Genomic DNA, 17,268 nt, shown 5'->3' with positions numbered 1-17,268 from the left:
TTAGAGCGGTCCCTACCGATTAGCCACGGCTTTTAAGACTCTATTAATAGGAGAACCTGAATCACAGAGGGTGACTTAATGTAAGATCTCATTCGCTGATTAGTTTAAATCTTCCTTCTTCTATTTAATGAGATTGGGTTCTTAGGTTTCTACACGCTGCTTAAGTAATGTTTATAAGCAGTTCTAGTATACCTATTGCATTTATCAACATCTTCAAAGTTTTAGCGCACATTCCAGTATTCATAGCTCTCTTCCAGTTCTTCTCTCTAATCCTACAGACGCAAAAGTAGTTTGTCGGATTTCATTTCACTGCCAACAACACGAAGGTGTTTGAAATAGTAGTACTTACTTTATTCACCTATAAGCCAGCACTGCGTATCTTTCAAGTGGGAGACAAAATGCAGTTTGTTGTTGTTTGGGGTTGTGGCTTTGTTTTGTTTTGTTTTGTTTTTTTAAACATGAATCCTGCTTCAGAATTCAGGGGAAGGTCTGCTTCCTTGCCTCGTGCTTTGGTTCTTTTTGAGAAGGATTTGCAGCATGGCCAGCACCTGCCTGCCTTACCCGACGTCCGTCAAGCGGTGGGTGTTTTCTCTTCACCCTCATCGCCTACTCGGGCCAAACCTTAGTTCACGGAACTGGCAAGGACGATGGATGTTTATTATTGGAAGGCTGAGGAGGGGACTGCTTATCTTGGCTAGCATCGGTACAGAGAGATGGGGTACGCTGATGCCAAGGATAACGTGTCTTTCCTGTCTTCCCCATTATTGACTCCCTAAGGAGGAGGAGAAATGAGCCGGGGCAGAGACGTGGCTCTCCGTGTCGGTATATGACTGCTCCTCCGAGGAATGCATTCCCCACCAAAGATCTTGTGGTCATCACACGGACTTTGATATATTTTAAGTTCCAGCAAAGAGTAACTTTGCTGATCTGCTTCTAATGATGCTCGCTTCAGAGAGCAGAGCAACGTTTGGAGGCATCCTTCTTTGTAGTCAGTCTTCGGAGAGAGCTTCACGTTTGCCTTAGCGGCGTGCTTCCCCCCTCTCTCCCCTGTACTTTAATGTCTTCTGTGGCGCACGATATGTAGATTTATTCATGCTTAATTGGAACATGTGAAAATCTCAAATATGTAGCCCGTTCTGTTCTTTTTACAGAAAAGCCACAAGTGACTAATTAGTCCATTTGATCATCTGGATGGTATTTATACATATTTGTTCTTCATTAGCTCAAAAACGTGTTAGTCACATTTGAACTATGCAGTTGCTTAATCATAGTGATCAGAGCAAAGTTGAGTTTCCTTTGGAAGTTCTGGGGTTTTTCTGAAACTGCGACTCTGTGCTTCACAAACTCTTGATGTTCTTTTTCTTTTTTTTTTTTGTTTCCCTCTGTTTCTTGCCTCACTACCGGTGCTTTCATGGGGAAGACGTTCCTTGTTCCCGTGTTGTAATTTTTGTGCTGGTTTGTCGCTTTTCTGGGTTGTTCTGCAGTGGTGTGTTATCCCCCTGCAGTTACAGCCCGTTTCTCCGTATCTCTGGATTATTTTTCGTTGAGCGCGGTCTTCTAGACCTCTGGATCCGTGGAAGACACGTGTCCGGGGAGAAGGGCAAACTACCATCGCAAAGGAGCTGCCCTACGATGCAGGTGCCCATCGCTGGAGGCAGAGCTGGCTCCCTCCTCTCCCTGGGACGGCTTTGTGGTGGTGCGATGGGGAAGCAGGGATGGCAATTCCAAAGGTGATGGCATTCCGCTCTGGGCTTGAGCTCACTGGCTTTTGGAGCGTCTTAAATGAGCTTGATGTTTGCTGGCCCGCTTCCACTCCTTACGGCTGAGGCTTGAAGCCGAACAGCAGGAGAGAAAAATTGCCTTGCGAGGTTAGAGGCACGGTAAGTAAGGCGCTTCCAAATGTCAGCTTTTGTGTTTCCTCTCCTTGTCAGGAGGAGTCAAGAAATGTGCACGGAGTCAAGCTGTATTTTTAAATAGCGACACACACACACCACCGAACAGGGCAGAAGAGTAACGCTCTGCCCTGGAACGGTGCCTGCCTGGGAGAGAGAACAGAAAGTTACAGATTTGATAAGTAATAATTTGCGAAACTACGATGATTATTAGGTGGAGAGTGAAAGTGCTTACTCTGATTGCTGTGAAACCGCCTATCAAGGGATTTGATCGATTGAAAGATCAAATAAATACTGGTTGCTGGTTTCCTTTAGTAGATTTTTACAGGTTTTCCTGGTGGTTTTGTCTTGTGTTAGTGGTCAGAAAATGTTTTGGGTTTTTGTGGTTTTTTTTTTTTAATATCAAAAGTATGTATTGTGTTGTCTTTTTCGTTGTAGTCCCGCCACGCAATTTGGTAATTGATATCCAGAAAGAAATTGCCGTTGAGGGAGAAGAGATTGAGCTGAACTGCACTGCCATGGCCAGCAGACCAGCCACCACCATCAGATGGTTCAAAGGAAACAAGGAGCTAGCCGGTAGATGTATCCTCTCACTCACTTGCTTTTTTCAGATAGCTGAAATGATTTATGTAATGCTTGGTATTTGTTCTCTGTTGCCGGTTTAAGAGGTGGCGGGGAGGAAAGGGATTAAAAAAAAAAAAGTAGAGCGAGCTGCTTCAAATGCCAGCTCGGGAACAAAGGAGTATGTGGGCAGAGAGTTTATTCTCTAACACAGAAGGGCTGAACTCCATTTGGTCCTCTGCCTGCCTGCCAGCCTCGAGTACAGGGTTCTGGAGTCTTTCGGTACCTGCAGGTGACCTGGAGGAGCCAAAGCTGCCGCACCTTGAATTTATTCCTGCGGTGCTTTATGTAGCTTTCTGCCCTGTTTCAGGTAGGAGTAGCATCATCTGCGCTTTGGGCTGTAAAGATTTTCAGTTCACCTTCATGTCTAACTCTCTTGTTTATAGAGCTTTTTCTCTGTATTCAGTTGAATATTAATATAAGATGGGTTTCTCCCACTCCCTGAGGTCTGGTTGCTCCCGGTATTTGCACATTCAAGTCACTGACTCTGATCGCGTGTGACGTGCTGTTAGTTTAAGCCTGCACACAGATGTGAGCTTTGTGCTTTACCCGGTCTGAGGCACTGAAGGGCTCTCTAGAGAAGTCTGGACTCATTACTTCAAATCCAACCCCCTACAAGGGCATGATAAAACCCTCGCTTTAAGCCCAACACCTACGAGCATCCGAGGAGGATGCGTGCTGAGAGCGCGCTGACAAAGGTGGACGGCAGACCTGCTGCCACGCAGAGCGGTGCCCCACCGATTCCCGGCACCTGGTGCCGGCGACGTGGTGTGCAGATCTTCCAGGGACCCAGCTCTGGTTTCCTTCCCCATTCTGACGGGCAGCGCTGCCGTAGTATTTGACCCTTCGCTCTTGACCTGACGGCTTCTTGATTGAGTTTTCTTGTGTTGGCAATTGAATCCCAGCTTTCCTTTCCCTGCGAAGACTGCTGAGCTGAGTAATAGCTTCTTGCAGTACCAGCTCACCCTGCTGATTCTTTGGGTGTTTTTTTTTTTAAACAGAAGCAGGGACACCAAAATGCTCGGTTATGGGTTGTGAATAGCGGGAAAGCATGGCTTTGCCAATCAGAAAGCCTCTCCTCTAAATGCCAAGGGGTGTCGCTTTCTGCAGCTGTCCTCTGTTTCACTTCAATATATGATATAGAAATCCTTTGTCTTTGCAAGGGCTTCGCTACAAAAGTTACTCTTGGCATTTTGACTGCGAATTCTTAAATGGAAAGACTCAGAGAAGAGTATTAGTGAGCAAAGTGGAGTCGCGTTGTCAGCAAGCGCTTGCTGAGTTCGTGGAAAAATCCTTTTTCTCCTGTCCTGCCTTTTCCTCCCCCTTGTTTCTGTGCTGTGCGCTATGGCATCCTTCAGGGAGCCGGTCCTGAGCGGGGCTTCCCTCTGGCCACCGCTGCCGTTCTCTCCTTTGGATGCAGCACTGCTGAAGTGCTTCAGCCTATCAATACGACTTTTAATTAAGTTAATCTGTTTAATCACTTTTCTAGCTAATTGTTGATTCAAGAGTGGGAGGGGATTTGTAGCTCCATTGATTTAAGAGTTCGGGGATTTGGGGACAGTGTCAGGGAATTGTTAATCATTGCGGTAGCATCGTGTGGACTTCAACCGACAGCAGCCCGACAGAGAGGTGGGTTGCTTCACGCGCCCGTACCCCTCTCCCCTAAATCTCAGTGACTGCGGAGGGGGGACGGTTATCTGTAGGGGACGTGTCAGCTGGGCACAGCGAGGAGGGAGGAGACCCGGTGTGTGGTAGGTACTCCCTCCCATGATCACTCTCCGCTCTCTTGGTCCTCTCCCTGGCAGGCAAGTCAGAAGTGGAGCAGTGGTCCGACATGTACACGGTGACCAGTCAGCTGCTGCTGAAGGTGGGACGGGAGGACGACGGGGTCCCTGTCATCTGCTTGGTGGATCACCCTGCTGTCAAAGACTTGCAGACGCAGCGTTACCTCGAAGTCATGTGTGAGTAGCGGAACTTTCATTTTCTCAACCTGTAAAATGGCTCGCTGAAGAGTTTGGGGGCTATTCCCCACGTGATAAAACGACAGCGTAGACGGGGCTTATATCGTGTTATTTAAAAGTGGAAATCAGAATGTTGGGTACCCCTTCTTGGGTGAAGCCATGACTTTTCCCAGCCCTTCTGCGATACGATGAATACATACCTTCCTTCTCTTTAAGAACGAACTTTCTGTACATAGAATTTGCACCGTCAAAGGTTCCTGGCTGGGCTTTGTAGTTGTCAGAACAGATTAAATCTGAGTATTTTTTCTTTTAGCAACCTACTTATCTCTTTGAAAACCGCTTCTCTACCGCCACGTCAAAGCGACTGGCCACCATTGTGAGTTTACTGGCACAAACTCGGTGCTGTGCGAAAGAAACTCCGTATCGTGCATTGTGAACGTACAGCACCGACTGGTTTTCTAAATCAGAGGAATGTGAATTCTGTGGAATCTGTAGTAACGCCGCTGATTAAGGTCAGCCTGTTTTCTATCCTGCTCCTAACGTGTTTGGTGTTAATAGTGCAGTTCACTTCATTTGGGAACCGCGCTGCTGTATATGACGCTAACCAACTTTATGAGCAGGTGCCTGCAAACACCCGCGGTCGCAAACGCAGCCAGGCCTGACTTGCGGCCGGCGGAGACGACGGAGCTGGTGCGTACGCACACCGACTCTACTCAGAAAGTGGCTCCCAAGAGCAAAGTCAGACGGTCTGGTCCACACCGCGAGGCTGGGGTGCCTCAGAAAACCGGGGTGCTGGGATGGTTCAAAGTGCTTGTTTTTGCAGGTCCGCTTGCAGTATAACATGAGACTAAGAGGGGAAGAGGAAGTTTTGTAATAGTTTGTTTCATTTGCTTCATTATGTAGTTTCATTATGAACATCTTGGTTACAATTCTCGTATCTCTGAAACTAGCGGGAAGTAATGTTCCTGTAATGAGGAAAACAGAAATGATCAGATACTGCCTAAATTGGCGGATACTAGATTTCTTGTGACTGTGCTAATGTGTAATTCATTTATGCAAACTTAATGTCCATTAACATTTCTTGTAAAGCTCCATTAGCTTTAATAATACATTAGCACCTTTGTGAGGCTTGATCAAATACTTAACAGAAGACGGCGGGGGGGAAATCCCATCTCCCTTATTATGTGGAGGTACTGAAAGCTTGCCGGGTTTCTTCCCCTCGATTGAAGGGGCATCAGATTACCTTTAGGCTTCCTTTCGGAAATTCCTCTAAAATCCTGATCGTTTAATGGGATAGGAGCGGGCTGCTGTTCCTGCCAAAAAAATGAACGTCATTTTTTCCATTCTTCCTCAAATAAATCCCTTCTTGACTCCTTTCATTTGCAGCCTCTGCAGGGCTCCCCACGCAGCAAAGGCAAAGCGCACGTAAACTGCAGCGACCGGGGGGATGCGTGCAGTCTTCAGCGAACGAGCTGGGGACCTCAGTGGCAGCCCTTGCACGGGTTTCTGCCCTTAGCGCCCGTTTTGGCCTCCCCTTGGGTTGTTCCGGAGCTGCTGGTTGGGACGGAGCTAGCACAGAGCCTCCTCGGAAGGGAACAGGGATGAGTAAGAAAAGGGCTTTTGGACCAGCTTGGTGTTTTGTTCTAGTCCAAATTAAACTCTGAGCTTGTTAAAAGTAATTATGTTTATATATGGGCACTTGCCCCACGTTAGTCCGGTCGGTTCCTTCAGCAGGCAGCAGCAGATGGCTCGAGAGAAGCCTACCAGCTGAAGAACATGTCGTGCATCGTCACCTTGCGGCTCCCAGCAGCGAGCGGCTTTGGGACTTCGTGTGCTGGAGTGCATCCAGACACTTGCATTTAATACCTGCTGTTGGACTTGAACTTAGGGTAGAAAAGGCAGTTGCAGAGTGAACTTTTACCCTTGAGCTTTTCCCACTTCATGCTGATGACTCGTTGGCCGATGGGAGAGTGTGAGCAGAAGGAAGATCCTCCTGTCTTCACGGACAGGCCACTCAAGGAGAGCTCCTGTAGACCTGGGCTTGGCCTCTCGGGGAATGTGGACTCCTACAATTGGGCCTAATTGATACATTCTCAGTTGTTTTTTTTCAGATAGGGGATTTGCAGTCGGAGCAAAGGACTCCTCCCACCTGCTCTTTGTGCGCTTCCGTTGACCACAGTGTTACCTCACGAGCACTCTTCACGGACAGGCCACTCAAGGAGAGCTCCTGTAGACCTGGGCTTGGCCTCTCGGGGAATGTGGACTCCTACAATTGGGCCTAATTGATACATTCTCAGTTGTTTTTTTTCAGATAGGGGATTTGCAGTCGGAGCAAAGGACTCCTCCCACCTGCTCTTTGTGCGCTTCCGTTGACCACAGTGTTACCTCACGAGCGCGCCGACCACCAAATCTGCAAAGCGGCGGCAGTCGGCACTTGCCGATCGTCCTGCGCTCTCACGTTGGCGGGTTGCTGCTTGTCGTGCAGCTGGAGAGGCGTCGCTCTGGCTCGGTTAGCCACGGTGCTCACTCAAGCATCTGCTCTCACGTTCTCTGCCTGTAAATCCTGCCCATTCCCACCAAGGGCACAGCAGGTCCACCTCTTTGGAACATCAGCGGGGGACAGGAAAAGCTTTTTCTAAGCAGATGTTGTATTTCTCTGTGCTTAATGTATCCAGCCTGAGCATGAAACCTGTTGGGGAAGGACAGGAGGATGATGGATGGAGCCTTCTCGGATAATGTGGTATTTTTTGTCTGACTAAATTTCAGGGTACAGAGATTTTTTTTTTTCTAAACTGCAACACAAAAGTTGGGATTTTTTGGGTTTGATTTTTTTTTTTCCCCAAGAAAAAAAACAAACAGAAAAGAAAAAGCCTGCATAGTTTGCAAAGTGGGGAAGAGAGGGGTGGGACACTTGTCATCACTGTTCAAAGTGCAACCTGCAAAAGGGAACAGACCCTGAGCCACGTGCAGTTTGCGCTCTTTGGAGGCGAGCGAGCTTGAAACAAAAACGAGGGCTCTCCGAGGTGACTCTCCCACGCGGTCCGGCCGTTTTCCGAGAAGAATGTGCCGCTGCTGTTCCTCACGCCCCACCTCGGGGCTGCGGTGGTGGCTTTGGTAGCGCTCCCTCAGGAGAGCTGAGGTGTCAGGTCTGGGGTGACGGATGGCAGAGAGGAGGAAGGAGGCATTTCTGCCCCCAGAGTGCTCTCCTCCCTTCAAAATTTTTGCCTATTCTCTTTTTAGGGTGATTTTATTCAGGCTAGGTATGTCAAGTGTCTTCTGGTAAATGAGGACCTGAAGTGTCATTGACAATCTGGAGCGTTGGTGTTTTGGCTTAGTTGGAGGTGATGCCATAAACATGCCTTTCTTCTATCGAAATGTTCTCCTCTGCTGAAAAAGGAAAGAAAGGTGCAGAAATTTAAATCTGCAAAGTGACCTACTTCATTCCATTTTAAAAACAATGCACTTGAACATTTTCTTCTGTCTTGTAGTTCAAGGAAAATTGCAGACTTCAGGGTTCTGAGTTAAGTTCCTCAATAACTTGAGGAAGATGTTTCTAAGTGGCTGTTGGCCTCCTCACCCTGGGCTGGGGCTGTTCCAGATTTCCTGCACCAGGACAATGCCCTTGGTGGGGGTCAGGCAGAGCGATTTCAGACTCTTCGCAAGGTGAAAGCGGGGCGTTCATCCTAACCATTAATCTTGCAGCACCGGTGTAGCCCCTACACGTGCGGCACCGAACCCTCGGTCGCCTCAGCCGAGATGTAATACGGCGACTGTTCGCTACACAACGTCTGATTTGTCTTGCTGCTGCCTTGTTCTCTCCCGGGCTGCTTCCAAGGATCATCTTGGGTGTTGAGGCAGTCACGTCTCTGATTGAGAGGGAGGACTGGCTCTCTTGCTCCTCTTCTTATGCGCCGGGGGGATTTCTGCTAAGGCAGAATGATAGGAACACTGCGTTATCTGATAAGCTGTCGTCCTGCATGCTGATGGCTTGTTGCTACGCCCTAAGCTAAACTTTAAAAACAAATAGCAAGTTCACAGCGCGAGTACTGGGACGGAAAGCCCGTTTTGCTGTGGTCAGCAAAACTGTGAGTAAGAACTGATTTGTGCTGACTATTAACTTGCCGTACTCGTGGAGTAAGCCAATTGTTGCATATACGATGTGGTACAGCCTGGCCCTTGGTGAAGTTTTGAGATAAATGCTTCCACGTGAATGTAGGGTATGTTATTAAAAAGAAACCTCTGCAAAGAAGCGCTTGGTAATATGTATGAGGCCCTCCTGGTAATGCTTCTCAAAAGCAAACAGAGTTTGACAAATGGTGCTGTGTACTCACAGTAACGATAACGCTTTCATGCTTGATTAATAGCCACGCCAGCAAACGGATAACCCTGTGCGAGGGGCGGCCACAATCCGTTGCCTGGTATTGGTTTCAAAACATCCCCTGATTCTGGCTGGAGCGCCTTTCTTTTTGTGATGCAGATCCCTCGATGAGGGATGGAAGACCAGTGCGATGAGTGTAATTTTAGAAAGGAAATGAAGCAACAAAATGCATTAAAATATCATTAAGGAATTGAATGGGACCAGATATTCTCGGAGACATTTAAGTTCAGCCTTTGTGGTATTTTTCCTTATCTCATTACGTGATACTGGAAGGGAAAGCGTCGAAGTCTTGATTCGGCATTTTTCTCTGGGTTGGTTTTTTCTGCTTTTCTGAAGTTATAATTAATGGCACATTCGTTTTTATAATATCTACACGTGTACTTTTAAAATATGCACCGATGGAATCTGTAATGGCCTCCGCTGTTACGACGTGAGAATTTTTTGCGCCCAATTATGTTAAAAATCAGCCATATATGTATGCTGTCGCACCTCCAGTAATCCTTATATTTCCATCAAGTACAAATATTAATTGCGTAGTATGCGGTGAAGTGATTAACATCAACATAATTTATCATCCGGAGATTTCTGAAAATGAATAAATGAGTTGTTTTGTTCAGTGAGGTGTTGACCCATTCGGAAACTTTTGATTTAAAGCGTTTTGGGTTTGTTTTTTTTTTCTTTTTTGTAAATACGAAAAGCACCACCACTGCTTTGCTGACTTCTTTTAGTGCTGCAGGACAGACTCCTCCTGCTCTTCGCCTCACATGCCAGCCCGGTAAGATGCAGAGGCGGCCAGAAGTCAGGTTTTTTGAGAAGTTACTTTGGACCACAGAGCAAAGCGGAGATGAGGAGCTGGGTAAAGCGGCACCCATCCGAAGAAAGACGTATGAAGAATTATCTTAGGTGATTTTGAAACTGGAATTAACTAAAGCGGGCAGGAGCTTTGCTTGGCCCATGGGATCCTGCTCCCAAGGACTGCCATCTGTCATCGCTTCTGCCAAGAGGTGCGCATCAGGAATTAGTACAGTAATCATAAAATGGATTTTAAAACTTGGATGCGGTACCTAATTTCACAGTGCAGGCAAGAGCATTTTCCGCTGAATCATTGAAAGAATCCATTTTGTAGTTTTCTCTGTTGGCAAGCAGTCCGGGGTGGCAGAAGAGGCTGAGCCGCACGCGGCCGTACCCGTCGCAGGCCCGCTGCGGGAGCATGTCTTTGCTCGCCTCTGCCGTGCAGGAACCCGCCTTCTATAGTCGTGTGCGGTTTGCTTAACGTACGCATTTAGCTGTAATTTGGAGCAGAGAGAGAGAGAGAGAGAGAAATTCTGTGCCGAAAATGTACCGAGGTCCTGGATAGCCCCTCTTGCTGTGCGTCCGCCCTGTTGAGCATCTGTAAGCGATTGACCCATCAAGGAGAACCTCGACATTGTCGGGCGGTGCTCGTTGCTGCTCTGCGGCGGAGCTCTGCAAGCCCCAGCCTGCTCCCGAGAGCTTGGCCGCCTCATCCCTCTTTTGGTGTGGGTTCCCCGCGAAGCAGCACGTGGGAAGGCGGCTTTCAGCTGAGAGTGCATCAACCGGGAAGGGTCAGCTGGTTTGATGGTGGTGGTGGTGGTGGTGGGCAAGGGTTAGGAGTCACCTGGGCTTCGGAAAAGGAGCATTTCCCAGAATGTTTTTGCTGTGTTATTAAGGACAGTTTTGGTCCAGGTTTTGTGTTGAGAGTGGGCAGATTGCTGCATTGTAGGAGCTGTATCGCTTGCACGGAGATTGCCGGAGGACCAGGGGCTGCTGCAGTGTGATGATTCAACTCTGGCATGACTGGCATGGCCCCAAAGAACGCGTACGTCGAGTGCAATGCAGGTTTTCTGTAGCAGCTTCTGGTAGCTCTTGTGCTCAGTGAGATTACTGGAGACAACCACAGAGTTAAACTTACTGCACGTGGTTTCCTTGTGATGCGTATTCTGATTGTATTTCAGGGGAGAGGCATGAGGGCGAGGAGGCCACCACCTTTCACACTTCTTCTTGCCTTTCCCCAGAAAACCAACCTTTTATTTAAGCGCGTGGTCGTACTCCCGGATAACGGTCGTGCCTGCTGTGTGTTAGCATCCTTGCTAGGTTGGCCTGATGAAAGGAAACGGGTAGAAATAATAGACTGAGGCTTTCGTAAGGCACCGAACTCGGCATAACATTTTCTCTTGGCCGATTAATGAGATCTAAGCATTATCGATGGAGCGTGTGTTTAAGTGGATTAAGAAATCACTAACTGGCAGATCTCAAAGGATAGTCATTAGGGAGTAATCGGCAAACGATGGTATTTTTAGAGGGAATGCGCTGGCCGGGGTGCTCGGCCCGATGATGTTCAGTGCTCCCGTGAAGCATTTGAAGTTCCTAAAAAGTCACCGCTAATAATCTTTGCTGGTGGCACAAAAGCAGGGCGAGCAGCTAATAAGAGGAAGAATTGGGATGGTTGCCAAAGAACTTTTGAGTGTTTTGGTAACTTCCAAAGCAGGGCGCTTTACAACTGTGAATCGTCAGTGGGTGCAGGCTGGGGCGGCCGGCGAAATCCAGAGGGGAGATGCGCTCTCCCCCATTGTCTACGGGGCTCCCTCCGAGCCGTCGGGCCCCTGCCGCTTTGGCACGACGCATCGGTTGGAGAAGCCTTCGGCATCTCCTTTAGTCGAGACGTTAAAACAGAGGTTGCTCGGCAGGGAGGGGGGGAAGGAGCGTTTTTTGGCGAGGAGCGGGGTGCGCTGTCCCCGCCGGGAAGGCTGCGGTTCCCGCGCGCCCAGGCGCACGGCACGCCTGTTGTAAAAGGAATCTCATCAAACGCGGAATGGGTTTGTAATAAGTTTTTCAAATTGGTTGCTGCTACAGCGTAACCTTTAGACTACTGGTATTTAACCTTGTATATCACTCTTAGCTTTTGAATGAATTTAGCTTAATAAAGGTGCCTTATTAAATTACTAGGCTGTTTTTTAAGCCGTTAGAAATAGGCGTACTAGGAAATAGCTCTGGGTTGTTAGATCTAATTGGCTGCCAGTGGAGTATGTAGTGGCTTAGGTGCATAGATGCAAACGCTTATTTTTATGTAGTATTCCAGCGATATGATGTTACAAAATTCTGAGTCGAGGATTTCGGGCTGCTGGAATGCACTTGGGAGTGAAAACTCTCCTGCTTCTTGCCTTACCTCCTAGGTTGCCATCCAAGATGGTCATTGCCCCAGATTGTACGGCCACAGATGTCACCACTAGAACGCGGCCTTTTCCATGAAGTGGCTAATAGGCGGCAAGCTGCTCGTCCGGGCGTTGAAAACCATCACAACTTTACCAGCGAAGGCTACTAAATGTCACCGTCCCGTGTAGGAGCTGAGCTCAGGATCCCACGGTGCTCAGCATTTCGCAAAGCTTTACTAACAGAGTTGGTAACCTGCAGAAAATATGCTGACTTTGTCTGAGATGGGACGCTTAGCAGTAGAAGTAGAACTAAAGTAGCTCTAAAGGCGTGTCCTTAAAAAAAAAAAAAGGAAAAAAAAAGACACCACCACCCCCCACCAAAATCTTGTTTGAAGCAAGTGAAATTTTTTATTTTTTTTTATACTATGAGCCTAATTAAAATGTGGGTTCTCCTGAGGTGCCCAGCCGTCCTTCCGAATCCTTCAGACTTGTGAAGCGTTTTCATAAGTGCTCGCTGTAATTACCGGCGTGCTGGCGAGTCCTGCTTAGGAGAGACGTTCGCCGTGATAACTCTATTGGGTCCTTTCTTGTCTTCACGAGTGCGTGTGCGTGTGCTAATAAAGCCCAGATTTCTATTGCAGGTGACACCTCTGAGGTGTCCGGATCACAGTGGTTCACTTTGTGGCTTCCATTTGTCTGATGAAGACTGTGGGGCTGGAAGGCTGAAAGAGGAGGGCTCACCTCCTGTAGTTCTGGGGGAGCTCACCGAGTTGGCAGTTCATTCGCGGTACGGCAAGCCTTCGGTGCGTTCCTCCTGATTTCCATAAGTAATTGTCAGCTGGTAAACAGCTCGTTAGAAATACTGAAAGTTACCGAACAAAAAAGGGATGGGAGCAACAGGAGGGGCAAGCTGCCGTAGACCTTGCACAGAGCTTTCTCAGCTCTCTCTGTTCCCATGCAAACTGGGCTGAAAAGGTTTTCTACTCTTCCTACAGCACAGAGTATAATAGCATCCATGTTTCTGGCACGGCCTCTTAGGTACTGCCGCAAAGCAAATAATAAATAGCGAGCAGATGGCCAGGGGGTTGGGAATTGTGAATGAGAGTGGCGAGCGTGAGCACAGCGTTTAAGATGCTGCTTGTGATTTACTTGCTGCATAATACTTGGTTTGACTCATCTTCCCGTGTCGATGCGTTGTGTAAGCGCTCACGGCGCAGACCAAGCTCAGTAGGGTGTTTCAGCACGGCTTTTCGCTTGCCCCTGCTTTTCCTCTGCGTGCTCATGCCACGTCCCTGCCAGGGCTCCGTGGCCTGGACCGCCGCCGCCAGCCCGGCCCCTCGCTGCAATGAGGGGACTTGGCTACGCGGGGGACAGGTCCCTGCTCCGGGGTTTGGCTCGAGGGCACGCTCGGAGGCTCTTTCCCCCTCTGATGAAGGACCCTTTTTCCCCTCAGCTCGCACCCAGAACATACCAGTCGCTTCCGCACCTTTATTTTGCACGTGTGAGGCGTGTTTTCAGGCATGCCGCGGTCACCCGCGTTTCCGGTGGAATTGGGACTCCCGACACCCCCAGAAGCGTCGCGATCCCCGTGCGGCGGCCGCGGTTCCCAGCCGGCAAAGCCGCCTGAGTTTCATAGCCACGAGAAGCATCTGTAATGGGGATTAGTTTATAAAATGTTTGTGGTATAGTCATCTCGGGAGAGGATTTACTCGTGTAGTTTATTCCATTACTGAAAATTATGAGAATTTAAATTGGTTAAATCCTGACATGGATTTCCTGCTCACCACCCCCCCCAGTAATCTCTATTATTCCATAGGAAGCATGTTAATGAGTTAAACACAGTTAATAAAATGCAGCAAGCCAATATTTTGGGTAGCAGTTACTCTCAAAGGAAATAGAAACATTTAAATGGTTTCAACCTTTATGCATACTGATTTTTTGCCTTCCTTTGTTCCTTACAGTCGAGTACATTCCTGAAAAATGTACGTGGCTTAATGGCATTTGTAGCATCGAATTGATTTCTTGCACTGATAACATTTTAGCTACAGCTTAGATTGCATTTTTAATCTCTGTTTCGGTTGTAGGAGGTAATGAATTTTTTAATTGTGGACTCTGGGTTCATGGTATGGCTCTTTTGTTTTTTTCCTGCAAGGTCTTACTACGGCGTTTTTTGAGTTGGCTCCCTGACTGTAACTGCTTTACTTCTCTGTGTTTATTTTTAGGGTCTAGAAGAGCTTCGTTCGGACGAAATAAAACCTTCTGTTGGTTAAACAAAAGCAGCGGCGGCTGGCTGTGACTTCTTTTTGTGTTTCTTACAGGCATCTCTTGTAAAGCCCAACACATAAATTGGGGTGCAGGCCAGGTGGTGTCATACAGTAACATGTGATTACACGGTAAAGCCGAGCTCAGCAGCTGGTCAGGCGGACGGCACGGAGGCGAGGGCCGAGAGGAGAGCGGCAGCAGCGGCGGCGCTGACCGCCTCTTGCTTTGGGGGCGCGCAAATCCGATCCCATTGACGAAACGATGTTTTTTTTGTCCCACAGATAAGCCTCAAGTGCGGGTTTCTCAGAATTACCCGGTGCAAGGCCTCACGAGAGAAGGGGAGCCGCTTGAGCTGACGTGCGCAGCATTTGGAAAACCACAGTAAGTTGGACGCTTCCCGAGGACGGAGTGGGTTGTCCGGTGACGAGGGGGTCGTGCTGCAGTAGCGCGCGGACGTTGTTTGGCCCCTGTCGCTATTGCAGACGCTCAGCACGCCATTCTCTGCTGCGAAGACGACGTAACGGCAGCGTGAGAGGGAGAGATGCTTTCTGCACCTGAGCGTCTGCTGCGCAATTAAGGCGGCTGTTTTGCTTTGCCTGTGTTCCTGTACAGCTAATGGCCGAGGGATTTCTACTCGAAGAGCTCCTAGGAGAGCTCTTTGTGGCCAGCAGGCAGCCAGCCCTCGGGTGCAGAAGGGGAAGGTCCCCCCAGCCGTGCCCCTCTTCCCCCAGGGAATGGCTTGGGGGTGTCCATCGGTTGCGATTCATCTGCAAAAGCGGGGCCAGGGGCCTGCGGGTTGAGTCCCGGGGGGCAGGTGCCGGTAGGCAGAAGCGAGGCTGGCACCAAAGACCTGGGGGCTTGTAAAAGCGGAATGGATCCCTAAGGTAAGGCAGTCTGTCTTTCTGCTTGTACTGACGGTGGGATGGATTCCCTCCCTTTGGGTGCCCTGTGCGGTTTTTATGAAACACCAGCTTTATTCTTTCTCTTCTTCTTGCCACGCCCTTGAGGCTTTCTTATCTAGTTGAAGAGATTTACGCATCAGGGAAATCCTGGCAAGGGAGGGTAGATTTTCTTCCACACTTCCATTGTTGTTCTAATTTAAGTTTTGTCGACTTTCTGTTTTTTAAAAATGTTTTCTCTTCCACTCGGATTTATGGCTGTCGAGTATTTACTCTCCCTTTTTTTTTTTTTAATTTTCATCATGTCCATAAGATTTCTGCAAACATCCCCGAAATCTCTCAGCGTCTCCTTGGTAGCGCGCCCCGAGCTGAGGAGTCACGGCAGGTGTAGTGGAAGCAGAAGCCATCTAGTTTGACAGTTCTGCTGCCGTGGGCAGGGGCAGGCAGGGCGGCAGCGCTCGGCAGCGAGGAGGCGTGGGGCACCGTCATCCTCTACGGCAGCGTACCTCCTCTCCCAGATTGTTTGATTGATTCCCGCTTCCCAGTTTCTTCTGTTCGGCACGAGGCTGATCCCATCCCTGTACAGGAGAGACTGGCACATCCCCTGCCGAGTTCCCTTTTAATGTCTAATCCCTGCTCAGGGTCTGTCAAAGCCCCTCTGCGTTCCTCCTTTCATGGATAACTGCCGTTCCTCCCATTTGGTATCATCTGGGACTTTAATGAATAGGCTTCTTTACATACTTCCCCCTCGCCCCCTCCCTTCCAGGCTATGAATAAGACATACACATGTTAAATAAGACAGACAGATCTCCCCGGCAGCGTGCCACTTAACATTACGGTGATGCTAGTAATGTGCTAGGAATTCGCTTATGTAGGTCACTTCACCTGTGTCTCTCAAAGTCTAAGAAAATATACAGTAAAATAATGGGCTGTGTTTAGCTCTTACGTTTTTAAGACAAAGAGATTTTGTAACACCCTTTACAGAGGTTTAAGACAGAACAGGGATGTTTCTCCAGTTAAACAAAATCCTTTCTCTGCAAAATTTGGCAACGTAAACAGTGGGGGAGGGAAGCTCAAAGGAAAACAAAAGATCAGAGAGTAGAGATTTCTGTTTTGGTATTAATACAGGTATTTTGTTAGATGAGACACAGAACACACACACCCCCCCCAAGACTATGACAAAAGCGGGAAGATGCTGGCACGGTCACTTTTAGGACATCCGGGGTGAGACACGTCTCTGGGAAACGGGCCGCCGTGTAGCGCACGCAGTGTGGGAAACCTTGGGACTCCCAGATCACAAATACAGCCTTTTGAAAACCACAGCCGGGAGCATCAAAACCCTTTCCGCCCCTACTGAGGTTAAGCTGCAGCTCTGCTCTCTCAAGAGCTTCTGCTGCCCGCGCCGCGGCTCATGCACCGACGGCCCAAAAGTGAGGAGGAGAGCGCCCGGCCCTTGTCCAAAACCCGACGTCAGCTCTGTAGCAGGCAGCTGATACCCAACCGGTTTGGCTCAGTGTTGGATCTGTCCCAGTAGCCTGGCTGAGACGGTGAAGCCTCAAGAGCTTCTACACTGTGACGGTAACCTGCCGTTTGGATGCTAGGAAAAGCCCGAGCTACGAGATGCCTCCAGCAGCGCGAGCTCCTGGCAGAGTCCGACTTGCAAACTGGGGAACGAGGCGGGCTGGAGGCTGGCGTCCTGCGTGAAGCTCCCCTCTTAAGAGCTCTCTGCTGAGTTGCCCCAAAAATACGCTGTATTTTTCTTGCTGAGGAAGGGTGTCTCAGGAGTAGCCCATCTGTCCCCTTACTGCTGCTTAAAGATTATAACAATAATAAATTAAAAAAACACCACCAACAAAAAAACCCAAACCACCCCCCCCAAGCCCCGCAGCACTTGCTTTCTTTACTAGCTTCCACCCCCCCCAAGCCCCACAGCACTTGCTTTCTTTACTAGCTGTGACCAAACAGGCCAATGTCATTCCCGAAACGATGCAAACACGATGCTCGCTGCGGTTCCGTTAGCCCAGGGATGCAGGAGAGCGGCTGCCGGGCGGCCCCGCGGGGCCCGGGGGGGGGGGGAGGAGGTTT

At 48.9% G+C, this 17,268-nt stretch overlaps 1 protein-coding gene across 1 annotated transcript in view; it reads left to right on the top strand.

Annotated features, from left to right (window-relative positions):
- The window catches only part of LOC104160089 (cell adhesion molecule 1-like), a gene marked incomplete at its 5' end in the record, with an annotated part of 35,615 nt that overhangs the window by 2,566 nt on the left and 15,781 nt on the right, over positions 1–17,268 (top strand). Inside the window, 3 exons of the mRNA XM_009698149.1 lie at positions 2,331–2,468; positions 4,319–4,474; positions 14,566–14,665. Of these exons, the coding sequence (XP_009696451.1) occupies positions 2,331–2,468; positions 4,319–4,474; positions 14,566–14,665 (394 nt within the window). The remainder of the gene's footprint in view (positions 1–2,330; positions 2,469–4,318; positions 4,475–14,565; positions 14,666–17,268) is intronic.

This window comes from Cariama cristata, unplaced genomic scaffold (genome assembly GCF_000690535.1).
Source record: "Cariama cristata isolate BGI_N322 unplaced genomic scaffold, ASM69053v1 scaffold8674, whole genome shotgun sequence".
NCBI classification, from domain to species: domain Eukaryota; kingdom Metazoa; phylum Chordata; class Aves; order Cariamiformes; family Cariamidae; genus Cariama; species Cariama cristata.
The sequence above is the reverse complement of the archived record's forward strand: the minus strand, read 5'-3'. Positions and strand labels throughout refer to the sequence as shown.